The 23,964-nt window shown below is 44.6% G+C and overlaps 5 protein-coding genes and 1 long non-coding RNA gene across 29 annotated transcripts; 2 read left to right on the plus strand and 4 right to left on the minus strand.

The window, feature by feature from the left end:
- Positions 1–301: 301 nt before the first annotated feature.
- On the minus strand, positions 302–9,342 carry LOC136185403 (protein mono-ADP-ribosyltransferase PARP14-like). Of its 5 annotated transcripts, none has more exons than XM_065972522.1 (17): positions 8,895–8,947; positions 8,748–8,840; positions 8,464–8,681; positions 7,400–7,715; positions 7,177–7,349; positions 7,068–7,117; positions 6,832–7,005; positions 6,720–6,782; positions 6,669–6,686; positions 6,315–6,617; positions 5,985–6,257; positions 5,666–5,929; positions 3,223–5,609; positions 2,942–3,160; positions 1,260–2,886; positions 855–1,202; positions 302–797 (listed from the first exon to the last, which is right to left on the minus strand). In XM_065972522.1, the coding sequence occupies exons 3-17, from the start codon at positions 8,634–8,636 to the stop codon at positions 511–513; spliced, it is 6,675 nt and encodes a 2,224-aa protein (XP_065828594.1). In that variant the 5' UTR covers positions 8,637–8,681; positions 8,748–8,840; positions 8,895–8,947; the 3' UTR covers positions 302–510. The 5 variants fall into 5 exon arrangements, with proteins under 5 accessions (XP_065828594.1, XP_065828595.1, XP_065828592.1 ...); XM_065972523.1 differs by having other exon boundaries at positions 3,223–3,419; positions 3,465–5,609; positions 6,669–6,782; XM_065972520.1 differs by lacking the exon at positions 8,895–8,947 and adding an exon at positions 9,266–9,342 and having other exon boundaries at positions 6,669–6,782.
- On the minus strand, positions 9,271–13,801 carry LOC136185404 (uncharacterized). Its single transcript, XM_065972524.1, has 16 exons — positions 13,679–13,801; positions 13,514–13,571; positions 13,352–13,466; positions 13,176–13,293; positions 12,439–12,774; positions 11,105–12,270; positions 10,849–11,000; positions 10,667–10,794; positions 10,540–10,617; positions 10,362–10,480; positions 10,179–10,306; positions 10,046–10,129; positions 9,871–9,993; positions 9,698–9,815; positions 9,535–9,638; positions 9,271–9,346 (listed from the first exon to the last, which is right to left on the minus strand). Exons 4-15 carry the CDS (start codon positions 13,267–13,269, stop codon positions 9,555–9,557), a joined length of 2,610 nt encoding a protein of 869 aa, XP_065828596.1. The 5' UTR covers positions 13,270–13,293; positions 13,352–13,466; positions 13,514–13,571; positions 13,679–13,801; the 3' UTR covers positions 9,271–9,346; positions 9,535–9,554.
- On the plus strand, positions 13,794–17,932 carry LOC136185405 (uncharacterized). Of its 11 annotated transcripts, XM_065972525.1 has the most exons (22): positions 13,808–13,922; positions 13,973–14,005; positions 14,192–14,319; positions 14,380–14,447; positions 14,922–14,973; positions 15,037–15,253; positions 15,301–15,613; positions 15,663–15,750; positions 15,806–15,933; positions 15,986–16,053; positions 16,103–16,185; positions 16,234–16,303; positions 16,349–16,415; positions 16,471–16,596; positions 16,652–16,738; positions 16,794–16,967; positions 17,016–17,135; positions 17,187–17,256; positions 17,313–17,386; positions 17,433–17,501; positions 17,564–17,722; positions 17,773–17,932. In XM_065972525.1, exons 4-21 carry the CDS (start codon positions 14,442–14,444, stop codon positions 17,720–17,722), a joined length of 1,971 nt encoding a protein of 656 aa, XP_065828597.1. In that variant the 5' UTR covers positions 13,808–13,922; positions 13,973–14,005; positions 14,192–14,319; positions 14,380–14,441; the 3' UTR covers positions 17,773–17,932. The 11 variants fall into 11 exon arrangements, 8 of the variants coding, with proteins under 8 accessions (XP_065828603.1, XP_065828599.1, XP_065828598.1 ...); XR_010669525.1 differs by having other exon boundaries at positions 13,794–13,922; positions 13,973–14,319; positions 17,187–17,312; positions 17,373–17,386; positions 17,450–17,505; XR_010669524.1 differs by having other exon boundaries at positions 13,794–13,922; positions 13,973–14,319; positions 17,433–17,505.
- Positions 17,933–18,310: 378 nt separating this feature from the next.
- On the minus strand, positions 18,311–20,213 carry LOC136184673 (uncharacterized). Of its 8 annotated transcripts, XM_065971600.1 has the most exons (7): positions 19,808–20,019; positions 19,573–19,715; positions 19,403–19,519; positions 19,277–19,345; positions 18,968–19,204; positions 18,648–18,762; positions 18,311–18,591 (listed from the first exon to the last, which is right to left on the minus strand). In XM_065971600.1, exons 1-5 carry the CDS (start codon positions 19,930–19,932, stop codon positions 19,161–19,163), a joined length of 498 nt encoding a protein of 165 aa, XP_065827672.1. In that variant the 5' UTR covers positions 19,933–20,019; the 3' UTR covers positions 18,311–18,591; positions 18,648–18,762; positions 18,968–19,160. The 8 variants fall into 8 exon arrangements, 4 of the variants coding, with proteins under 4 accessions (XP_065827672.1, XP_065827670.1, XP_065827673.1 ...); XM_065971598.1 differs by having other exon boundaries at positions 18,311–18,762; XM_065971601.1 differs by having other exon boundaries at positions 18,311–18,762; positions 18,968–19,188; positions 19,808–20,018.
- LOC136184672 (RAC-beta serine/threonine-protein kinase-like) lies at positions 19,944–22,870 on the plus strand. Of its 2 annotated transcripts, XM_065971597.1 has the most exons (13): positions 19,944–20,011; positions 20,076–20,327; positions 20,389–20,452; positions 20,500–20,578; positions 20,633–21,254; positions 21,305–21,478; positions 21,528–21,619; positions 21,680–21,742; positions 21,806–21,947; positions 22,002–22,082; positions 22,140–22,253; positions 22,311–22,448; positions 22,500–22,870. In XM_065971597.1, exons 3-13 carry the CDS (start codon positions 20,413–20,415, stop codon positions 22,863–22,865), a joined length of 1,911 nt encoding a protein of 636 aa, XP_065827669.1. In that variant the 5' UTR covers positions 19,944–20,011; positions 20,076–20,327; positions 20,389–20,412; the 3' UTR covers positions 22,866–22,870. The 2 variants fall into 2 exon arrangements, with proteins under 2 accessions (XP_065827669.1, XP_065827668.1); XM_065971596.1 differs by having other exon boundaries at positions 20,500–21,254.
- LOC136184674 (uncharacterized) lies at positions 22,011–23,936 on the minus strand. 2 transcript variants are annotated; one of them, XR_010669411.1, is made up of 8 exons: positions 23,802–23,936; positions 23,620–23,732; positions 23,322–23,531; positions 23,133–23,265; positions 22,949–23,081; positions 22,802–22,895; positions 22,601–22,725; positions 22,013–22,555 (listed from the first exon to the last, which is right to left on the minus strand). It is a non-coding gene; the product is annotated as an uncharacterized lncRNA (long non-coding RNA). The 2 variants fall into 2 exon arrangements; XR_010669412.1 differs by having other exon boundaries at positions 22,011–22,780; positions 22,834–22,895.
- Between the last annotated feature and the right edge of the window lie 28 nt (positions 23,937–23,964).

Here is a 23,964-nt window from a genome sequence, read left to right on the forward strand (position 1 = left end):
TCCCTCGTCCGGCCCCCTTGTCCACCGCAGCAGCGGCAGCAGCAACGCTTTAGACATCCGGGCGAATGACGACCCGGATTGAGAAGCCGTCCAAAAATGCTTGTTGCGATATCGCGATTGCTTCGGCGAGAAAGGCTTTTCAGCCAGACTAGAACGTTGCCGTATCCTACTCGTAGGAACGCTCGTTCCCAATTCCACTCACAACATGCCTGTCCGTAGTCTGGCAGACTCTGGCAGACTCTGGGGGCCAGACCTTGGCGTCTAGCTCCCAGACTATACAGGCCTGTGTCTTGCGGTAGTATATGGTGGCACCGTGGCACCGGGCCTTGTCATAGAATAAAAACTGAACTATGGTACACAAAAACAGTGCGCCCATATGATAGTACCAACAATATCATAGTGCAAACAAAAAATTCTACTACTTATTTGACGTCATAAGGAAGCAAACTACCAATTCAGAGCAACTATAACCATATCGTGGACTAGATGTGTATTTACTAAAAGAAACTGCTACTGGTAAGTAATAATATAAGCTGGATAAGCCATATTGTCCCGATAACAACTCACGAATATCGTCGGATTTTGAACGTTGTTCACCGTAGAATCAAAATTGTCTACTTGGCTTTTCTTAGGATCGACTAAAGGGGGCTGAACCATACCCTGGCTGCCCACACAAGACAGACCCATGAGAACGTGGCAGTAGAACATCGTGAGATCGCCGCTACCATCGGGACTTGTGTACCCGTGTGATGTAGAAGAATGGTTCGCAAAGTAAACGCCAGCACCGTAAGCCTTTCCTAGATATTTCGTTATAAAAGAAACTAATAGTTTGCAGCAGTACTACAGCTCTATACCTTTCACTGTTCCCGCGTAGCTACGGTTGAATCCATTGTTGATAATTTGACCAATAGTTTGAGCATTTGTGGGCGTGCCATGGTACAATTCCCTTTCCAAGATGGTTTTTCTGGCAGCAATTTCAGTTTTGCGCTTTTCACCCAGCAGCCGCTTTTCTGCAAGGTATTTATTATACAGAGCAACGTTTTCAACCCGTTCAATTTTCTTAATTGTATGAGTGCTGCCGCCAAAAGTAGCAGCAAATGATTGAGCAACTCTAACATACTCAAGACTGCCTGGCGTAAGAGAAACTGTATTAGCAGTGTCTTCCAGTTTTGTTGTCTTCCAGTTAGAAGGTACCTCCAATTCTAATCAGAAATAAATCACATTTGTGCTTTTAAACACGCGATGTGCTGTAAGTTTACCTTTTACTTCACTCCTTTGACTGAAAAGTTCTCTTTTCACTATCTTTCGCCTACCTTTCTTGTCAGTCTGCGTCATTGTAGAAAAGTCCACCTTTACTGCTCCCTTCGCGGTATTCAATTCACAAACGCTATTCGAGTCTTCAATGTACGCCTCTTCCAGCTGCTTGATTTCCTTTGCTTTGTACGACTTAAATGCATCATCCTTTCCCTCAACAAGCCAGTTTACTTGCATGGCGATTGTCGCCGTTTCGAGTTCTTCGTGCTCTTCCTTCATAACGCCTGAAAGGAAATCTTGCACTTCAATGTAGGCTTCGTGGACATCTTCTCGTAATCCGTGAAACGTAAATAGAGTTCCTTCTTTCTTTTCCTTCAATGTGAACTCTACTCTCCTTCTCTTTGTAATTCTTGTAATCTCATCATGATCGAAGTTCTGCGGCAATTTGCCTTTGTATTCTTTATCAATACAATTATGGTCAACCGCTTTCTTCACGCGCGCCAAAGCACTGTCGCACGAGAACTGGGAACCTCCAACTATAGCCACTGCAACAGATTCGGGGTCGCCCGCCGGCAGTTCTTTCATTTCCTTTTTCTTCTTCTTTCTTTTGATAGACGGAAGAACCTTCGGAGCGGAAGGCGTTTTTGCTGATACCAGTGACTTGAGGCCTCCAACAATTTTGCTCCACACCCCGGTGCTGGCGCTATGGCTAGGAGTGACAACAAAACGATTTTGAAGTTCCGTTTCAAAATCTTCTACTCGATGGGCATCATACACAGATATCTTTATGCGCTTTAGTGAAGGAGTAGGCGTCTTGGATGAAAACGATTTAGCGGCGTCTAAAATACCGTCAGCACATACAACATTGCTGTAGCCAAGGCCTCCGGTGCCTATAGCAGGAATAGAAATAGACGAATACCCGCTTTTGTTAGCCGAAGTCAGGCATTTTTCCACGAGCAAAGCAATTTTTTGAGAATTGACACTGTCGTTTTGACTAGCATCACAGTTTGGAATAGGTACAATATAAACGCGGCGACAGTTGAGATTACCGGTAACAAGTTCAGCAAAGTCAGCAGATTTCGATAGCGATTTTAATTGAGATTTCAACGTAGCATCTGCGCTAACGAGGGCATCGAAAAGAACGCCGTTTGTTACAACAGCAACGTCTACCATGTCGCTGATCACGTTTCCCTCTTCCACCTTTAGAAGACAGCCGTTTGCCAGGGTAACTTCATTCGCGAGTGTCGGTACAGGTAGACTCGACGATGTAGGACGAGCGTCCAAATCGTCGTCAGAACTGCTGTCAGAGTTTTCAGAATCACCCGTACGTTTAAGAGAATCCGAATCACTGCCAAAAATGCTGTCAGAGCTGTTGTCTTCACTGGCGGCATGCTTCGCAATAGCTCTTTGATAAATGGGTAATTTCGCGTTGTCAAAAACAGTGACAATAATTCTCCTAATGTGAGACTTTCTACTTTTTGCAAAATACTGATCAATTCCAGAAAACAAGGCACTAGCAGCTTGATCGTCAGCCATGCCGACACCTCCTGTACCAAGAGCAGGAAAAGCTATAGATGACATCTTGAGTTTGGAGGCCGTAGTAAGACATTTCTCTACGACATTCGCCAATTTCTACAAAAGTGAAATAATAAAAATGCTATCAAGGAATACAAACGACTCGGCTTACCGGAAACAAAGTTGGACAAACCAAATGAAGAACGTGGGAGGCAGGAAGCTGATAGCCACGAGTTACTCTTACGTCGCCAAACGTTAGTTTGCCCTCATTTTTTACCGATTTACGACATTCTTTTTGCAAATCTGCACCCGCAGCCCGCATTATTGCTTTTGATGACTGTCCAAAATCCAAATTTAAGTCGTTATTCGACGAGTTCACGATTCCATCAACCTTAAATACAGAGAGTTTTGCAACCTAATAACGTTTCAGCGCGTCAGGGAGTGCCTATATACCTGTTCTTTCGTGATATCCCCCGACTTTAGTAGAACAGACGTGCCACCACTCTTCCACACGTTTGATGGCCTATGATCTTTGCGTGTAGCAGAAAATTTTGAAAGGACCGGTTTGCGAAAGGAACGCTCCGGACTCTGCTTTTCCCTTCTTGATTCTGTAGACAGGACCGTCGAGTGAGATGAGGTATCAGCCAGTTCTAAATTGCCTGAGTGAGATGAGGTATCAGCCAGTTCTAAATTGCCTTCAAGCGTTCTTTTAAACGATCTGACGTTCTCCACGTCACGAGCAAGCATGATGAAGTGAACTTGTTCCACGGACGATTCCACATTTCCAGCAAAGTAGGAATCCGCTGCTCTAACCATGTTTTCCGCCACCGCGTCTGGAGGGCAACGGAATATTCCAGCACCAATAGCGGGAAATGCTACGCTACGCAAATTCAAATTTTCAGCAATTTCTAGCGAAGACTTTACTACTTTTCTAATTAATGACTCGGCCTTTTCGCCTTCTTTGCTCCTTCGACTCTTACCGGAAGGCCAATTTGGCCCAACGGCGTGAATAATGAACTTGGTTGATGTAAGGCGGCCAGAAGAGGTGTACAGCGCCTTTCCTGCCGGTACACGCTGATCTATTTCTCTTTCGACCTTCCTGTAGCATTCCTGCTGTACTTCGTAGCCAGCGCAGGATACAATGTGTCCAGCCAGACCTCCACCGTGAGCCATGCTATCGTTCGCCGCATTTACTATAGCGTCAACGTGATGCTTGCAAATGTCACCTACGTATAAACTGATTCGTTTGCCTTGGTCGTTTGAAGACAAATGCGATGACACATGAACGGAATCAAACTGCGCTAAGGTACTTTCTTCCTCCTCAGAATCATCGTCCTCCTTGCCACAGCGTATGATCACTTTGTCTTCGCTTTCAATATCCTTTTTTTCTCTTTGAAACGCGTCTGAGCTCATGTACTTCTTAACAGCGTGTTTTTTAAATTGCCCACGTCTATACTTCAGCTTGTCAACAATTTCGGAAATCTTTGACTTTAATGAAAGCGCCCCACCTTTGACCGAATGCAAATGTACCGTAGAGCGCGGGCGGAACTTAAACTCGACTTTTGCATTATAGTCTTTCAACTGAGATTCTATCGCTTCAATCTCCTTCTTGCAAAATCGTTTAAGGTAATTTACGCAAAACTTTCCGGGCAACTTTAAGGACGTTTTGTACACAACGCGCTCTGAGAGATATTGCTTATAATCTCTTTGAAACAACTTCACGTTTTCCACTGTTCCAGCTAGAAAGAACTCATCACTGTCAAACGTTCCAAAACCGTTTACCATGACAGAGTAACGCGAGCACAGTTGTTCCAATTTTTCAGCACCAGTTGGACCTTGCAGAAAAGAACGCGTTTCACTGTCTTCTGCTTCAAATTGCTCTGTCTTGAAGTTGGTCTTTAGAAGGCTCACAGCCGCATCATAGTGATCTTTCATTGCCAGTATTCGGATGCAAGGCTGTTCATTGTCAAACGCCAAAGGCAAAGCCTCACAAGACGCTTTGGAGAAGACGCTTGTCAGTTGCTCACGTCCTAGACCGCGAAAAAATTCGGCTAAGAGTGGGTGAATTTGCACGCGATTGTCTCTGATGCTCATAATAACAGGCATAAGAGAGTCTTTGACGCGAGCTACTTCGATTGCAGCTCCGGAAATAACGATACGTTGATTCGTCGCATCGTGCTCTACAGTAACGTCACCTTCGATGCCGGAAAAGATATTCGTCGACTTCAGAAGTGCAAAATGAGCCGAAGACTCAATAGGCAATTTATCTGATATTTGCCTTTCATTATCAGCCTTTTCTTGTGTCCAGCGCCTGACTGACTCGCTGCATGCTTGATGTATAGTGTCTGTCATTTGCTTTTCACCAGCAAACACCAACTCTCCGTTGTCAGAATGGGGGCGAATCAAGATAGGAGTACCTTTCATGAGGTTTTCAGCTCCAGCTTGTTCAATTGCCTGCTTCCAAAATTCTTCAGGCACAGGTATTTTCCTCAAAGTATAAGAGTCATAAACTTTGAAAAATTTGGTCTTCATATTTTTAGCCCATTGATTTTCTGACTCATTTGACAAGCCTTTTAGCGTAAGAATTCCAGACTCGTAAACTACATCGCCAAGTTCTTTCAACTTGCGATGAGCAGGGGGATTCTGAACCATAAAGTCCATAAGATCCGGATGAATTTCGGGAGCAGAAAGAGTCAGCTGAAACTCTTCCGCACGCTCTTCTTCTCTCTCGTGCACTTGGTGAGCATCAGCAAGTGAGGGATAAATAGAATAGCGTGATATGTGTAAATCACTGTTTCTGTAAGACGGAAGGGTATCAAGATTCATGACAGCACTTAGATCTAGCGAAAAGAAAGTAAGTATACATCAGCATGGAAATAAAAAGAGTACAACCCACCTGTAGTAGTTCGAAATGTAACAATAGCACAATCGTTCTTATCAATCGCTTCAACGTCCTCCACCAGAGGCGACGGGTCGAGGCCAATTTCTTCAAATAAGTACTTTCGCACATTTCCCTTGTGCCACCCCTTTGCCGTTGCCACTCCGGAGAGCTTAGCGGATCGAGACACTGGAACACGACGAAAGACAAGTTTAATCACAGTGCTATTAGGGAGTTCAAAATCGGCTCCGTATTGACCAAGATCATCCACCAACCTTTGGTCTAAGAATAAATACACACATTTGCAACAATAATGCATCATGAAGCTTAGACATACCTGCGACAGAATCATCGAGAAAAACCACTGCTTCCGTTTTGCTGCTAAGGAAAACCGTCTTTATTATTTTGACGTTAGACTTGAGCACTTCGAGTCCGGCACTCTTGATCTGCAAGGCTATGTCCTCCACATCTGCCCCCTTCGGAATATTCTGAACTAGAAGCTGGTCCTCTTCGTACTCGTCTTCATGGTCAATATCAAAGGCGATTGATTTGCCATTGGTGTGCTTTAGAGTAGACGCAACGTGACGAGATTTCCACAAATTGACAATTCCTATTAAACCAAAATAGGCTACTACCGCATGCACTCACACTCGAAAGCGCTATTTACCTTGATATTTGGACAACTCTACGACCGCTACCGTTTCTTTTGCGAACTCTCTCCACTCAACAAACGTCGCTTTTACCGGCTGATCCCGGGAAGCCGCTTTTTCTACCATTGATATCACTGCTGTTTGAGAAGCATTTGACGGCAGTCCAAAGAGAAGCAAGCAGTTCTCTCTACAAATAGTTGGCTGAGCCGGTGGTAACGATGATGATACGACATCTGGAGAGGACGTTTCTTGCAAAGGAAATTCAGGAGTTGAACGACCTCCTTGCGGTGTGTAATTGCCGCCTTGCGGTGTATAATTTCCTAAATTGAAAAGTACATACTGGCGTTAACTTGACACTGGCACTGGATGACCTGGCTTTGGACTGCTAGAACCACTTGGCGTTCCTGGCTTTAGACTGCTAAAACCACTTGGCGTTCCTCTTCCTCGGCCTCTTCCTCTTCCTACTTGAACATCACTTAGAAGACCTAAGAGGAAAAAAATTGCTGCAGCATTTTCAATAAGAACATTCCTCACTCTTGTAGAGGCTTTCCAAGAAGCTAAGAATATCTGGAAACAGCGGCCTCTTCCGGGGGTTGTTAGAAGCACAGTCTTCAAGAAGTTTGCCAAAATCGCCTGGAGATGATTTGGTTGACGCTGGCAATCCATTGCCAGCCATTATCTTCCCTTGAATGATCACATCATTCTCATCTTTAAGAGAGAAAAAACAACGTTTATGCATCTAGAGGTGCAAACGAATTACATTACTGTACCTTTAAAAACTTCCTCTCGTTCTCTAATTTCCCAGCAGATGACACCAAAGCTATAATACAAGATGTGTATCCGCTGTATTCAACTAAGTGCAACATAGACCATACTAACCTGTAAACGTCGTGCTTTTTGTCCAGATTGAGCGAGCTGTGTGCAGCTGGGCCTCTATCAGAGTATCGCTCTGGAGGAATATACGCCGCAGTTCCTCTAGGGCTTTCACCCTTTTTCCACTGCTTCGTTCTGGTGCTAATTCCTCTCATTTTTGCCAAACCAAAGTCACTAATCTATATAAGCAATTAGTTACACTTTTAAAGTTCATGCGTATGGTGCGTACCTTGCATACGAACTGCTTTCCGGCTTTTTTTACCAAAACGTTTCTCGTTTTTAAGTCCCGGTGGGTGATGGAAGGTTCAAGTGAATGTAAAAACGCCATCCCCGAAGAAATTTGAAGACTGCAGTTGATCCTGTTCAGCCACGAATCCATACCGGGGTCGTCAGTGAGAACAGCGAGTAAGTCTCCACTTTGAAAGTACTCAAGAAGTAAAGAAAAGCTTTTTGGATTATCGCACAAACCCAGGCATTTAACAATGTTAGGATGAGGAGGAACGCGAAGAAGAATTGCAGCCTCTTTTCTCAGACCAGCCGATTCTCTACAGAGCAATTAGATAATTTACGTTCGAAAATAGCTGTTAGGGTTTCTTTCAGATCGCAAAAAAATGATGCTTTAATAATTATGAAGCCACGTTTCATGTCATGTAACATTGACAGCAAGAGGGAGAGGTAGGTACAGCTGAGGTAGGACATATTATCACGTGGGTCCTAATTTGGGCGCGAAAGGCAGATCTGTTGCTAAATTAAGATAGCTTGGCTAGGATTTCTGAGATCTTTTTTGAAAGCTCCTAACCCACGTTTTCCCCCGCTACTACACACTAAAGATTACTCACTAAAGCCCACGTCTTTCTTGTCTAAACTACGGCTACTAGTCTACCGCGCGGTTACTAGTAGCAAGGCTCAATCTGCCAAAAATAACCGTTACAGATAAAGCATCTCGTTCTGATCAAACGAAATACTTCTTGCGTAGTATTTTAATAGCGAACGATGGAAAAAAAGCTTCATTAACAGCTATACAGAAGAATAAATAGTTGTGGTGGGAAACTCGAAAGGGTCGGGAACCCTCGATGCCGTCACGCGAAGTGTGGGGTCGGTCAAAAGAATGTACGCGGGTCAGCAAAACGAAAGTGAGAGTCGCCCCGTCCCACGCTGACCCACACGAGGTCAAAACCCTAGCTGCAGCATGTACGTGGCCGCAAGCGATGGACGGCCGAAAAGCGCGTCTAATTGCCCTTAAGTAGTTGTCCGGGCCAAAATAAGAACAAACGACTTGTCGGGGTTACTCACTCTTTATTTCTTCTGCCTCGAAGAACTTTGACCGCTATCTGCTCTCCAGTGGCTTTCATTCTGCCTCGATAAACTTCGCAGAAGCCGCCGCTATCGATATAGTCGTCTTCCTCGTCATATTCAAAGTCGTCTTTCGATTTGATATGCACTGTATCTATCGCGAGATCATCCATGTCGAGCGCCTTTTTCCTGCTCCGATGAGACAAAGCAAATGATGCCTAGAGTCACGAGGAAATGAGGTCATCCCGAAATCGAAAGTAATATCAAGTGCGCAATTCACTCACCCACCCAATTTCAGATTTCAAATTCAACGTTGTTTCTGCCTCTGTTCAATGGTATAGTCAGATGAACTCTTTCAGTTTCAACAAAGCAAAGTTCTAAGAAAATTATCTTAGTAGAAAGACTCGACGCCTGCAAAAACTAGAGGTTACTGCATTTTGGGAAACAGTATAAAAGTAAGGTCTACATCAAAAGTCTGCAACTCCAAGAAAAGGTGCGATGGAACATAATTCCGTCAGCTAAAGAGAGGGCCAGCCAAGGCATCTTTTACAATAAAAGGCACGAAACCGGCATATTTTACAAACCCTCTCTAGCGACATCATGCGCATGCACGAATGCGTTTGGGTTCCAGAATGAATTAATTAAGCTGAATTTAAAAGAATAGAAACAGACCTTCTCGGGCACAACAAAGGCGCCGTTAGTATAACAGAAAACAGAATGTGCAAGAGGGCGAAAGCGCAGCGAAATTTTTCGCAGAGCTTTCAATTTAGAATTGAGTGCATTCTTATCTTAATGCTTTTACCATCAACCTGAGATCTTGTACAAACACGTGACAAAAAGGATTCCGAGCGCCGCGCTACGAGAGCATTCCGCAAACGCAGATCTGAAAAAGCCAAGTCATTAAACAATCAGAGAAACTTTCCAGTTGGGACAACGACGCTAGGTACAATGTAACAAAAAACGATAGGATCAAGACACCTACAAGGAACTACAAATCACTGAATGTAGGTCAGTAGGGTCCGTCGCGCAGTCGGAGACACGGCAAGGACCACTCTGACATATGCATGTTACTTTTATAGTATTCGCAGCTATCATTTGTCAAACGATTCGCCGGAGTAGACAGCCAGCACCGATTCATCGCGAGACAAACCCGTCGTCGTAACTGCAAGTAATGACTAAATGGAAATCATACATAAAATTCAATGCAATCCTTGATGCAGAACTATGAATTCACCGTTAATGGATGAAACGCCATTTGCAATGGATTGCCGGCGCATCTTATCGTATTAAGCTTATCGCCGCCAGGAATGTCGTGCAAATAAACTCTCCCACAAGTATCTCCAAGAGATGTCCTAAAATAGAGTTATATAAAAGGTTTCTGTCGCAGAATTCGCACCGATTTTTTACCCGCAAGAAACAACCGAACCCCTTCGGTGAAAAGCAAGAGAAGAATCACAAACAACCGGAATGACACGTTCTGCCTCCACCGAGCTGTTTCGAATATCCCAAATTTTCACTTTGCCCTCAAGGCTAACAGGAAAACCATTACACTTAAGTCTGTCACTGCGATAGGACCCCTTACCTTCCAGAATAAAATTTCTTATTCATTCCGAGGCACACGTCAGAAACCTTCATGCCAGGGTGAGCCGGGAAAACTCCGAGCGATCTTATATGCATTAGCTTTCAATGCTCAAGTCATGCATGATAAAGCTTACTTCTCGTCGGAACTAATTCGGTAATCATAAAGCTGGACAATTCCATCACTGTCTCCAACAACGAGTAAAGGCTCTTGTCCCTCGCTTTCGCTTGACATGCACATAGGCTGTCCTTCTGTATGAATAGTCTGGAAAAAAAAGGAACACTTCTTCATTTTCTCTCATGGCGGCTGACCGACGAACCTGAATTAGGGTTTCAGCTCTAATATCAAAATACTGTATGCACTGTTCCGATTCATTGCAGGCGAATAGCCTCCCAGAGTGCTGCTGAAACTCCAAATGAACTTTATCCATGGGATTTACTACATTGGAGTGAAAATTATACGTTTTTGACTTCATGACATTATAGGAGCGCAAGAACCTGAAACATTGCGGAATAAATCCCATTCAGCAATTTTCTCAGAAAGATACTTCTTCCACAAAGACACCATACCATTTCCTAAACAGTGTTTGAGCCTAGGTCTCATTGATTGATACCGAATGAATACCTGTTCCAACCATGACAAGAGTTTCTTCTTTGCCGGTAACAAATGCAGCAGAAACTGAAGCCAGTATGCCTGACGCTGAAGGCAAGGAATAATTTCCTATTTTCTCTTCAGCTTTCCAGTTCCAAACTCTTAAAACGTTAACGCGTTTAGATTTCAAATATAGGTTGACATATTGAAATTACTCTATCACAGACTCAGGGTTGGCTTCTGTCTGATTTATCCCTCCTATAAGCAAGTGCGGATCGTAAGGATGAAACGAAGCCGTTTGAGCAAAAACGGCGATTTTTTTCGTCATCATCCGTCGCTCCATTTTAAGGCTTTGACTCGGGAACGGCTATATAAAACACCAGTCACACTATGATAAAAAAGATAACGTCAGTCAAACGCTTTTTTAAAAATACTATTTACACACGTTATATCAGGGCTAGTGCAACATACCTTAGTCTCAAAAGGGCTACAAGTTGACGCGCTGGAGTCGGCTACACCGCTCGCCTGAACAGAAACAGCTTCCTTTTGCATTTCTGGAGGAGATGGAGAAGAAAACTCCAAAATCTTAGAGTATGAGCCTGACGTTTCGCATGCTGGCATTGACACAGTACACGAACCGCGAATTCGACTTGGGCTAGACTCTGTTTCGGCGCTGAAGATCAGAGAGACGAGATTTTCCATAGTCAGTAATTCTGACTTATTCAGCTTTTGCTTAGGCGATGGGCACTTCCATGCAGATCCCCGAAGATCAATCTCAACATCGGCATCGTCCGATCGAGGCAGTGCTATTTTATGCTTCTCAAAAAGGCTCCACACCTCCATGGGCTTTCCTCCTTTCTCCAAGAATTTTTTAAGAACTTGCTGCGAGCAACCAAGAGATAAAAAAACGACTGTAAAAACCGCTTGTTCGCTTAGAATGGCATCACCATAGATGCAAACTTCGAGCTCCCTTATGCAGCGCCATTCTCTAACTAATGACTCGGATTCTGCAACTAGAACGAAGCACTGGCTCTCTGACGAAGAGACGGAAATTAGCGATTTGGTTTGACCGATTTCGGCATTTTCGACAGTAGACCAATCGGAAACGTTTCCCTTGACGCCCTTTACTTGACGAATAATTTTGAATTCGACTTTGGCAGCCTTTTCATCGCAATCAGACGTCAGTGAATTCAAGTCAGCGTGGGGAAGCTCTACGATAATCGGAACTTCCACCTTTCTTTCGTCACCTTCAACAGCTATATTGACATAAGGACTAACTACAATGCGCTTTGCCGTCGCTTCTTTGGTGTCTTCTCGACTGAGAGGAGAATAAAAGGATGTCGGTGCGTCTTCCTTGGCGGGTGCGTCAGGTAGAGACAAAAAGCATTGACCGTTGACAGTCAGTCCAGAACTGCTCTGTGGAACAACGACTACTGGAACGGCTTCCGCTTCATCTGTGGATTCGGCGAAACGAACTCTTCCACCTTCCGCGCTGACGTGAACTGATACGGCGACTTTTGCTTGACGAAGCTTTGATGCGGCTACTCTGCGCAACGACCGACGATCTGTCTCCTTCTTGGCTTCAGGAGAATAAACTTGGATGGTTGAAACAGGCCTCGATCCGTAGGCAGGAACCCCTAGACGAGAAAAATGTTTAAAACATAGAAGAACGCTGCGCGAATTTGCCTAAATAACGTCAATCAAACTCGACATCGAAACAAAAAGGAGATAGTTTCTAAACTCCCCGGGACAAGGTCGACAAAGAGTTGCTCGTAGCAACCGTTCGCAACGCACGTTTGGCTCACCCGAGCTACTAGAACTAGACGAACGTTTCTCCCTCACTGGTACAGGCGAGAGAAGTTCAACAATGTGACTAAAGCCTTCTGCATCACGCAGAGCGGACAAAAAGCGATCAAACGACTGAGGCCCTTTAGACGGAAGGATCTCAGTGATCAACATTGAAACCCGTTCTTGGTTTGTCAGCTGTCGTAGCTTTTGCCTGTCCTCTTCATTAATTAAGAATTTGGAAAACAAGAGGTCGATGATGGAGTCATCGGCGCGAAAGGCGTCGCGCAGTTCCATTAGTTTTGGGCGCGCGATTTTCTTCCACCGGATATCCATGGCAGTCAACGTTGCCAGACCTGCAAATACAGGTAAACATAATTAATTAGGCTGCTGGCAAAAACGGTTATCATATTATTTAGGATCGATTAGGCGACTTGGATTCTTTCAAACCAGACTCCGCATGCGTTCACAAAATTATTTCCATTTCAGGAATGGGCGACTTTGACAGTCAGTTAGGCATATGTACCGCACGAAGGGTTGCTTCTTCTCGAGTTCTGTAACTTCGCTTTGCACGATAGGAACGCGTAATACCGCTAAATGTACCAGACGTGCAAGAAAGGGTAATCGAGGATGGGAAAACAATACAACGGTCGCACAAAAAGCAACTCCTCGCCATAATGTAGACTGCCAGCAAAATTTCGCCTCTTTCGACGGTTTACCAGCTAGCCAAGACGACAATAAAGCATATTGAACTCACGTAGTCTTCGTTGAATAGCGTAGACTGAGAGAAGCTGCTGCCCAGAGAAACTCACGCATGCGCAAAGTTCTAGCGAGATTGTGCAGAAAATCATTATGGTCCCAGATCATTTTCTTAGCTGGGGGAGAAAGAAGAAAATCTACGGTTGCATGCACAAGATTCACAAGAATAGAGACCTGCCATTGAATCTCCAAGGAAAACGACAGCTTCTGTTTTCCTATCAGCGAACTGTCAATAACGACGTCTTCGTGTTCCTCCTACAGTAGCCATCACCCTGGCACATCAGATAACCTAGAAAAAAAGCATCAGAAAATTACCCAGAGAAGACGTTATCTAACTGTCTTTCCATTTCTCTCGACCTTTCGACGACGATGGCGTAGGGCACTGCGTCCTCGGCTGAAGCAGAGATAAAAATTATCCCTGGCTGAGGGAAGCGTTGCTTCGCTATTTCGCTTCCAACGCAGCGACGCTCGATCGCGCTCGCCCCACCCTAGAGACCGTACGTTTTCGCCGATCACGGCACGACACCGGCGCTTTCGATGACGTTCGAGAGCGGGCCCCTGCCCAGGAGAGTGCAAGTGCCGATCAAATAAATCCCTGGATCAAATCTGCGTGGAGAATCAACATCCGGGTAACCGTCAATGAAAAGTTAAGTCTTTTGACTGAATTTTTCATCGGGACACCTTACGGTGACGGTGGACTGTTTTTCCAAAGTACTTTGTTAGGCGATGAAGTCTATAAAGAAAAGTGAGGCCCTCTAAGAGGACCCACAAACAGTTTTTCGAATTTCAAAACAGAAGAAAAGGCTGGCGCGCGCAAGTTATTCGAAGGTACTACGACGGTCTACTCTGAGACGCAGAAGTCCACGCGTTCCAGTCGTTTCCCATCGCGCGAGAGCCGCGACGCGTCGCTCTATCGAGGCCCGGTTTTCCTCCGTCGTCGGTCAAATGCTGTTGTCAGAAGACCGAAACAAAGCTTAGAGATGTGTCTCACTGTGGTTATAATTATGCGTTCAGGCGATGTTCACAGCGGCGGTAGCGAGCAGAAGTCTCGTGGCCCGAGTGGTACTGAACTCTCAAAGGGGGCCTCACCTATTCTCTCGAGTCGACTTTGAGCGATGGACGACGCAAAAATCGACGTCACTGTAAGTAACAATATAATTGTAAATGATTGGGAATTATTGTTTTGTTGACTTTCAACCCAGCGGATGCCACTTGAACTTTCTCAAATATCCAAATGGGATTCCCGGTATAAAGTCGCCTAGACATGCCGGTAATGAGATAGTGTATATTTATGCATTTACCTAATTATAAGAGCATACCTATACATATTTGCTTGTCATTTTTGTCGCGCGTTTTTGTATCTCAAGCCTGCTGCACTAAACGAATTCTCATTAGCATAGACATGTATGCATCCGCAATGAACTTGTCCACGAAAGGAACCTAATCAATTCCATATCAATTCGTATATGTACGAGTCTCCCCGTCAACTAGGTCAATGTACATAAACTCATACATGTCAAAAAAGTGAATTTAATTTCTTGAGATGATGTAGATGTGACGAGCACTGTGCAGTGTATTTTAGGCGCGCGCTGTAAGTCGAATAGTAGAGGCAATTAAAAGAGCCTAGCAGTAATATATATATGTATATGCAATTATCAACTCTGGTTTTCGGACTTTATGATCCAGCAGTAACGATTAGGTTCTGGCTGTTTGTTTGACAAATCTTTGTGACAAATGTTTTTAGTTTACTGCAAGATGTCAACAATCAATCGTCCCATCGTATGAAATAAGGAATAGCACGTGACGTTTTTCTTCACGTGAGCTCGTGATGAGATCGTTCCTTCTTTTGCTTCTTGCAGCTTCTTCGGTTGTCTCTGACTTTGAGGAGCCAGCGTTTCCTCTCAACGAGACCGTACAGGCTGCAATCGCGGCTCTGCACAATGCATCGGCTCCAGAACCCACGGGATTCAACTCGACTACGTACTTGGAGACAATCAAAGGCATAGTTGACTTCTTTAGACAACATCAAGCTCCAGATGGCAGTATTATTGATCCATACGAAAACAAAGAGATGGGGTAAATCGTAAATAACGACCTAAGCTTTTTTCGAGTCTTGTATAAAGGCATTCTACTCCTTGCTTTGCAAACGCGGCTTCTACTCTCATTTCAACCGGCTACGTCACTGGGGATTCCGATCTCGTTGATCAAGCATCTCGCGCACTGACGCGATCTTTGACAGAACTCGCCACTGCCAATTGCTCTCAGGACCAGTGCAATTTCTTTACGATGCCTTCTCTGTTTGCCTATGCAAATCTAAAGGATCACGTGGATAAGAAGTCGGTAGGCATGTGGGATAGTCTCTTAACTGCAATTGATCCGAAGAAGACGTACAAACCGGCGTCGAACAACTGGGCTACCGTTGCTTTGACAGGCGAGGCACGTTGCTGTGTCATCCTTAACAATTTTACTCCATCTCTTTTTTTAGTACATGCGTTTCAAAATGGGTTTTACAAACAGCACCGAGTGGCTTCAGCTCGTACTCAACGATCAGATGAAGCATTTCACAGCAAACGGTTTCTAAAAGATAGAGCTCAGCCGTGCCAAACATATTTTGTATTATATCTACAGGGCAATACCAGGATCGTAGCGGCTATGATTCTTATCTCAATCCCATACCGTACGATCACTATCCACGAAAGTATTTGGCTGTAATGATGGAAATGGGATACAATCTTAGCTATTCTGATGCTCTTCCAGTAAGTTCTTTACAACGTTTGTGTAAATTTCACACGAAAGCTACTGCTACAGACGCTCTTGAGGCGAGGTGCGTGGGTTTCTCTTCTAATGCAGTCACCGTGGGGTGAAATGCCAACAGGGTGAGTGGTTATATTGGTTTAATGACGAATTAGATTCTGGACATTTCAGAGGTCGCAGCTCTCAGCATCAGTGGAATGAAGCAGTGCAGACGGTGACATATGAACTTTTTGCAAGCAAGTTTGCAAAAGATGGTAAACAAAAACAACAGGGCGATATTCTAACAGCATCACACCTTGTAGGAGACATGGTCACTGCCGGAGCTTTTAAGCGAGCCGCTCACCTTGCCTTGGGCTCATTGAGACGATGGAGGTGAGCCGTTGGGTTTCGTTGTCACAACGTCATTTTATGGTATAGAATGCGTAATGGAGCTTTGTACATTGTCAAAAACAGATTTGATCCAAAGTTGAGACATGGATACGAGGTGCGTCATGAGAGATATCATAGATAGCTCAAATATTTTTATATTTCACTTTTAGACATATTCGTATTTCTCTAATTATAATTTGGTTCCTGCCGGCATGTTGGCTACAGCGATCTTGTATTGCAATGACAGCATTGCGGAGGGCTCTACACCAGCCGAAGTTGGAGGGTTTGTTTTTGACGTACGTTTGCAAAAGGTAGGTACAGTGTAATTGAGTTCGAGACTCTTTCACGCAGATTCCTGAATTTCACAAAATTTTTGTCAACGTTGGTGGAATGTATCTCGAATACGAAACAGAAGCCGACCCTCATTACGATAGCACGGTGAGCTTGTTATCTCACTAAAAAGACCGGTAAACTGTACACAGTTCCTGGCTAGGGCCTAACCCGCATTCACACTCCTAATGTTCAACCGCTTATCATGCCGACTTCTGGAAGTGCCGAGCAATCAGGTCCTCTTTCTATATCTCCTATCTGGTACAACGACACGAACAAGTCTTGGACTTCGCTTTCTCAAGTTGGATATCTACAAGGCATCAAGTATTCCCTAACGGTATCGGTCGTCAGGAAACGAAGCATTATGTATGACGTTCTGCTCTAGTCGATATCAGCAAGCCAGTCAAAGGCGTCGTTTTCGATTAACTGGATGCTTGGTAATAAATCTGAGTTTCACTACTCTGTCCTTCGCGAAGACGTTACCGTAACACCGGAGAAAATCGTAGTGCGTAAATTTGGGACGTACGTACTTTTAAAAACTTTTATTTTTCTTTAGACTAGCTTGGTTGCCAACGACCGTCTCACTCCGTATTTTGGCTATGAATTTCCAGCGTTTTCTTTTGACGGTACGCATGAAAAGCGGCCATTTTTTCCCAAACGAAAAACTTTTGTTTTTCTAAAGGTGAAACTAATTCGTCTATAAAATTAAACGGTTCTTCGGTTAGTGTCTTTTGGCCTTCAGATTCGATGCAAGTGGTAAGTGACTTACTTTGGCTAATCATATGAAAAAGGTAGCCTCTAGTTCAATATTACGGATAGCTCTTCTGGAATAAGCATGCAGCCGTCGTGTAACTTTGCTTCACAGAAAATCGTTAGTACGAGCACTTTGAGGTTTGAATTTTGATTAAAAGATTCTGTTTCTCTATTTTTAAGGAAAATCGAAATGGATATTTATTACCAGTTCGTTGCTACATTAGCTTTAGCAGCGGTGTCAAAGCGGAAGAGAAGTATGTGAACGAGCCTGCGTTCATTAGATACGCTATCTGTCCTCTGTCGTCGTCCGAGGGTTCTAAGGCGTGCACTTCGTTTTAGGTAAGCGACCGCTGAAAACACATTTCTAACTGCATTGATGCAATCTTTAGGCATACCTGGCGCTATATAGCAATGCATTGTGTGCAACTTTTAGCATTTAGTTAATTAAGTGTTTTTGGGCACTGTCTCTGTGAAGCTCTCTAGGTATTTTTTCGTCCTAGCATAGATTGTCCGAGCATTTAGAAGAATAGAAAATAGGTCTGAACTGTGCACGCGTCTACCTGGCTTGTACAGAAGAGGCTGCAGCGTTGGTAGAGTCTTGCAAGACGTATACCTTTTTTGGGATGCTTTTTTAATTAACGTAAGTACGTAATACAATGAATAAGTCGCCATTCATCGTGGCTATGTGCTGCATCGTTCGTCAAACCTAATTTATTGGTATGCTCTTCTACATAGTTTACTATCTTAATGGCCCGTATGTAGTAGGGTAAACGGCTTTTCGAGAAAAAACGACGAAAAGCCGTTTACCCTACTACATACGGGCTTTTGACGTTTGAACTGGTTATATGGATTCGATAAGACGTCACATATTTTCCGGAAACTCTGCTCTAAGACGCCGCTTTGTAGACTTAATTCCATGCACAAAACCTTCATTTTTCTTTTCGTCGTTTACTAAGCAGCTGAACGGCTTATAGATGACAAAAAAACATACATGCCGTTTCCGCACGAATTAGGTATTGCAAAAATTCTACTTGTGCACACTTTGGCAAATACTTTTAAATACTGGTAAAAATTTTTGCTCGCCTGCGAGATAGTGTCACTGTGAGTTGCATACGTATATGCATAATAAAACCTTCGACCCAACGCCCTTGGAACTCGTACACAATCGTCCGCGATGCCCTCCGTTTCTCCTTTGAAAACTATCATCCCTATGTCACGACACACTGTGTCAGACGCCAGACACGTGCGAAGTAATGAACACCACCGTCTTTCGACAGGTCTGCTCCAGCGTCGTATCCATTATCCCATTCACTCGCTTTCCAAATGTTCACAGCCTTTATGCTTTGGAGACGACAGTTTTCCGTGTTCAGGAAATAATTCTATTTGGAAAGAATTGGTCATTTCAAATACAAACAACTACAGCGATTTGCGTTTTGAAGTCGAAGTACTATCTAACACGAGCGAATTCACGTGCTCTATAGAAAGCGCTACTCATAACACGTTTCAGACAAACGAATCGGTTGAATGTAAGAGTTGAGTAGATAATTCCAAAATATTCACGCACAATGCCTATTTAGTGATTACTTCGACAAAAGAAATTTTGCCTTTACGGCTTCCATCAGTTCAGACGACTCTCCATTCTCATTCGACATTAGAGGAGTCGAATGATTTGAGATTCGTCTGCTGTTCAACGAAATGCAAAAGATCGCTCGCTATTTGTCCTCCTGCAATCAAACTGTCACCGCCAATAAAATACGTCTCTGCCCGGATTCACCCCTCAGCCGGAACGTACGCTATGAATAGATCTGAGAAGAAGAACACCTTTGAATGTTTATGTTTTGCTCACCATCAAATTACTGTAAAAATTGAAAATATTATATTATAGGTTCCTACTTGCAGCATGTCTAGCGGACTTTTTGCCGGGAATCCCATTTCCCGGCGTAATTCCGGCTGACGACGCATCTGAAAGTCAACAAAACAATTCTTAATTTTTTACTATTATATGTCATTTATAGCGACGTTGATCTTTGCGTCCGTTATCGTTCGAAGTCGAGACAATGAAACAATACGTGAGGGTCCCCTTTGAGGGTTCAGTACTACCCGGGCCACGAGACTTAATTTTGCTCGCGGCGGCCGCTGTGAACCACACGCATAATTCTAACTACGAAGAGAAACACCTCTCAGCCTACTTTCAGTCGTCGAAGAAGAGCATTCGCACGACGACGGAGGAGAGCCGGGCTTCGATAGAGCGACGCATCCATTCGGCTTTTGCGCGACGGCAAACGGCTGAAACGCGTAGACTGCGACGCATCCGCCTAGGCCTCCGTAGTACCTTCAAACAGAACGATCAACTTGCGCGCGCCACACTTTCCTTCTGTTTTGAAACGCGAAAAACTGCCGGTGAGTCCTCTTAAGAGGCCTCACTTTTCTTTAAAGATGTCAGCGCCTAACAAAGCATTTCGGAAAAACAGTCCACCGTCAACGAAAGGTGTCCCGATGGAAAGTTTATTGTAAAGGTCAACTTTTCCGCGACGGTTACCCGGATGCATTGACGAACCACGGACTCTCTCTGCACGGACCTCCTGGGCAGGTATAGGGATATGGGGGGACGAGCGAAATCTCGATTAGGTACAGAAACGACGCCCCCTTCGGCCGGCAAAGCAGAGAAATAAATTACGAATTTTCTTTACAGTTTTCATGTTTTCTCGCTTGTTGGCGTCGCTGTTTCCGATTAGCGACGCGACGTACAGACACGTTGACAACGAAATCGCCGCGGCAAAGGAAATGGACAACCTGTTTGAGTGCGATATTTCTCTCGCGTTGTCTCAGAAGTGTCGAAAAGAGCCCGTGCGTGCATTTCAGTGTGTGACGTAGTGATGCCACGAGGTTTACTGTGACGTCATAAAAGCCGTGCGCAGAAATTCTCCTCGACGTCGGAAGTGACGTGAGAACGACTGCTAAACCAATTAGGAGGTTGCCAACCAAATATCCCGTCATTTGCATAGCAACAAGTTGGCAATTTTTTCGCTATGGGTACGTGTTTATCGTCTGTACCAAGAAAAGCCTCTGGTAAACTCATGAAAACTAACGAGGTGATGAAATTATTGCGGTGCCAGGTTTGCACAAAGGAAAAGCTTCCCGAACCCTGCGTCCATTTTCTTCGAAAGGGCAGAGACTAAACAGTCTCTGGAAAGGGTATGTTCTGAGGCAGAGTACCGTGCACCCCGAAATCTTATCAGCATTCGCTAGAAGAAATCTTCAACGCAAAGTTGAAAGTTGCGATGACGCTTCAACTCCCCGCCAAGATTCCCCAAGCTCTCAGCTGGCAGATTACGACAGCGAATCTACGCGGTCTCATTTTGAAACAACCGACTCGTCCAGTGACGACGCGTTTCTCGGCACGCCCGAGACGACACGCTGTGAATATGAACGCACCACAACTTTCATCACAGTCTCACGTGAAGACGACACCGACGGCGATTCGCGTCGCCGTAGCGGCGCTGCGGAAAGCGCTGCAGAATTTGACGGTGCAGCGACACCCCGTGAAGTTGACAGAATCAGTCCTTCAAAATGTCGCCCTGTTTCTACCGGCATATGCCGTCCACAGACTTTCTGTCTCGGTCAACGACCATCAACGGCTATAGCCGAACTGACTCCCGTCGGCGAGCACGTGGTCGTCATCGACAGCGGATTCGCTGACGATGCCGAAAGTCTTCGAAGTGCATCGATTCGATCATTCCACGTTCGTCAGCCATCTATTACTGAATACTCTTACTCTTCTTCGTTCGTCGGCGAAGTTTCGTCCGATAAACATCGCAGACTCAGCGACTATCGTCTTCTTATGATCCTGGGAGCTGGTACATTTGGACAGGTGATCTTCTATAACCATTTAGTTAACGTTACTAACGAATAATTTTTCAGGTGATTCTTGTCGCGGATGAGGCGGATCGACGGCACTTGAGCGTAATTAAGGCCGTAAGTAAAAGTGTCGTCATGGAAAGAGGCGAAGCGTCCATCGAGATTGAGAAGAAGGCGTTGCTGGCCGTCTCTGGCAATCCTTTTTTCGTCCAGCTGCACGAAACGTTTCAAAACGAGGTCTTGAATCAGAGTTGATTATCCTGCAATAAAGCAATAGGATATTTAGGTCTATTTATTCTACAACATGGAATTCGTTCCAGGAGGTGACCTACTTGGCGTACTGCTAAGACAAGCTCCTCTGATAGAGTCCGACGTAAGGTAAGGTACCTCAAATCGTGGTCTTCCAATTAATATCCCATGACATGGCTGTAAATGAAGGTTCTACGTCGCAGAAGTCCTGGTTGCTCTTCAGTTCCTACACGGCAAAAACATCATTTATCGGTCAGACCATAACATGTGAAAAATAATTAAGGAAACCAACGGACGCGTTCTAATCACTTCCAGGGACTTAAAACCAAGAAACGTCCTTATTGATCGAAGAGGTCACATCAAACTTTGCGACATGGGCATCGCAAGAGAGTTTCAGAACGTTGAGGATGGACGACCCAGTTCATTTGCAGGAACCGTTCCCTACATCGCGCCAGAAGTACAACATAACTACTGTATACTTGATACCGTGAGTTGCTACTTCAATTATCAGGTTTTACAAGAGATACCATACAATGAAGCCATCGATTTCTGGTCTCTTGGGATCCTTACCTACGAGCTTTTAATGGGATACGTAAGTCAATTAATAACCTTATTAGAAAACTATGTAAACGTCTATCTGTTTTTGTAGCACCCGTTTGACAGATGCGACGAATTAGAAACGATGAACGCTATACTCGTTCGCAACATTCGTCCTTTTCCAGCCGATTTCATTCGAAAAGAATGCGAGGACTTCATTTGTCAGGTACAGGTTACGATACTGGCCCGGAGAGTCAGCCGGTGCACTAACGGAGAACTGTAGCTTTTGATCTATAATGCGACAAATCGCCTGGGCGTCGTAGAACATGTAAAGCCAATACGACAGCACAAGTTCTTCGCCGAAATCAATTGGAAGCAAGCGGAAGCAAGGACACTGGAACCGCCATTTCTTCCCGAGCTGGTCAGTATACTAGCTATCGTGCAGAGATTTCAGCTTACCTTTATTGCTCAGGGATGCGAAGACGGGCGGTATTTTCCAAATCAATTTACCGAATTAAGTCCCGTCCGCTTCAGAGATAATACGCCAATAGATTGGACGCTGGGCGGATTTACCTTAACGGTAGATAAGGTTACCAGCTGTTGCAGCCGTCGCGAAGCTGAATTGACTGAGAGGATCATTTCATCGAAAGTCCGCCGACGAAATGACACCGAGAGAATGAGCTCGCGATCATCTGCTCCTAGAAAGAAGATCAAGCGTTGGCTAAACGCTGTTGTGAACTCCATTCAAAGATGCTGGAGAGAAACTTTACTTACATACTGTAGCCAGACATTAAATCACGCACCACCTTGTAGTTTCTTTAAACGCACTAATAATTAAGGCAAACACACGGAAACTGGTCAACTGAATCTATAGAAGAGGCCCGTTGACAACTGCTCCTTCGGTGGAAAAGTTTAGTGTACCAAAGTTTAGTGTTGTCGTTTTTATCTAAGAAATAGGTGCTGCTCCCAAGCATGCAAACTGGTAAGGCAACTTTCCCAGAAACTTCCAGAGTGAAAAAGTTCAAATAAGAGGAAAGTGAAATAGAACATTGTTCTGAATAGAAAGATAGTGAACATAGAGCTGCATGTGTCAGGACTGGCATACCTTTAACTTAATTAAAGATTATCTTGAGTTTCCTGACGCACCCCGCTCGGATTTTAGAGAATCAGAAACCAATCACCTTTGTATTAACCCACTCTTGTCTTAGGAAACCACACTATATTAGCTACTTCGGAAGCTAGAAAAAATATCAGTGGTGTTGATCTCAATTCGTGCAATGCAGGACCACCGTACCTAAGAATTGCTGCTCGCGTCTGCTCTAGCAGCATAGAAAAACTATGAAGATAGCAAACTCCATCTGCTTTATAATAGAACTCGGACTGAACTGGGTGGGCTGGCACATTGAGTGTTGAAGAAACCGAAAGCTTTCAAAAAAATTGCAAACTCGACGACAGCAAAACGAAGGTAAAGCCCAGAACGCGTCGCTACGTATCCTCATTGATTCTGACGTCACACAAAAAATGCGAACCGAACGTATAAGCGGAGGCGACCAAGACGCGACCTCCTCGGCGCGGCGGCCGGCGTGGCTCACCTTTTCCTAGTCAGCTCGCATCTACGTAGGCGCGATGCTCGCGCAACCGGTTTCCTTTGGCTGTCGTCGGTCGTTGATCGATTGCCCGATCTTACGGCTCTGATTTCACAGTTCTGCGTAGATTAGTGACGTCGACCACGCAGACAATATCGTCAGAAGTCGACTTTTGCGGCGCCGAGTACCTTAGAAGGGGGGCCAGTAGCCGAAGTTGTTCCAGCGCGAGATGATGAAGTAGGCAGACGTTACAGGAAGCCGATTCCTGGGCCTAACCGCTGGCTTTTTCTCAAATAATTTTCTTTGACGTCGTGCCTACAGCGATCACGTGATTAGGCGCGAACCGGGTTA

The sequence above is a fragment of the Oscarella lobularis genome, chromosome 3 (assembly GCF_947507565.1).
Source record: "Oscarella lobularis chromosome 3, ooOscLobu1.1, whole genome shotgun sequence".
NCBI lineage: Eukaryota > Metazoa > Porifera > Homoscleromorpha > Homosclerophorida > Oscarellidae > Oscarella > Oscarella lobularis.

Coding starts and splice junctions, on each gene's coding strand:
- LOC136185405 (XM_065972525.1), top strand. Junction 16,416..16,470: donor AGTTGAGACATGGATACGAG/GTGCGTCATGAG, acceptor TTTCACTTTTAG/ACATATTCGTATTTCTCTAA. Junction 16,597..16,651: donor TTGGAGGGTTTGTTTTTGAC/GTACGTTTGCAA, acceptor TCTTTCACGCAG/ATTCCTGAATTTCACAAAAT.
- LOC136184673 (XM_065971600.1), bottom strand. CDS start 19,932: ATGCATCCGGGTAACCGTCGCGGAAAAGTTGACCTTTACAATAAACTT. Junction 19,716..19,807: donor GCTGACATCTTTAAAGAAAA/GTGAGGCCTCTT, acceptor TTCTGTTTGAAG/GTACTACGGAGGCCTAGGCG. Junction 19,205..19,276: donor GTCCGCTAGACATGCTGCAA/GTAGGAACCTAT, acceptor AAACATTCAAAG/GTGTTCTTCTTCTCAGATCT.
- LOC136185403 (XM_065972520.1), bottom strand. CDS start 8,636: ATGGATGATCTCGCGATAGATACAGTGCATATCAAATCGAAAGACGAC. Junction 2,887..2,941: donor TTTGTCCAACTTTGTTTCCG/GTAAGCCGAGTC, acceptor TCACTTTTGTAG/AAATTGGCGAATGTCGTAGA. Junction 1,203..1,259: donor TCAAAGGAGTGAAGTAAAAG/GTAAACTTACAG, acceptor ATTTCTGATTAG/AATTGGAGGTACCTTCTAAC.
- LOC136184672 (XM_065971596.1), top strand. CDS start 20,413: ATGGGTACGTGTTTATCGTCTGTACCAAGAAAAGCCTCTG. Junction 21,255..21,304: donor GAGCTGGTACATTTGGACAG/GTGATCTTCTAT, acceptor ATAATTTTTCAG/GTGATTCTTGTCGCGGATGA. Junction 22,449..22,499: donor CGCCATTTCTTCCCGAGCTG/GTCAGTATACTA, acceptor TTTATTGCTCAG/GGATGCGAAGACGGGCGGTA.
- LOC136185404 (XM_065972524.1), bottom strand. CDS start 13,269: ATGATTTTCTGCACAATCTCGCTAGAACTTTGCGCATGCGTGAGTTTC. Junction 10,307..10,361: donor GAGCTGAAACCCTAATTCAG/GTTCGTCGGTCA, acceptor TTTTTTTTCCAG/ACTATTCATACAGAAGGACA. Junction 9,816..9,870: donor GGTTCGGTTGTTTCTTGCGG/GTAAAAAATCGG, acceptor ACTCTATTTTAG/GACATCTCTTGGAGATACTT.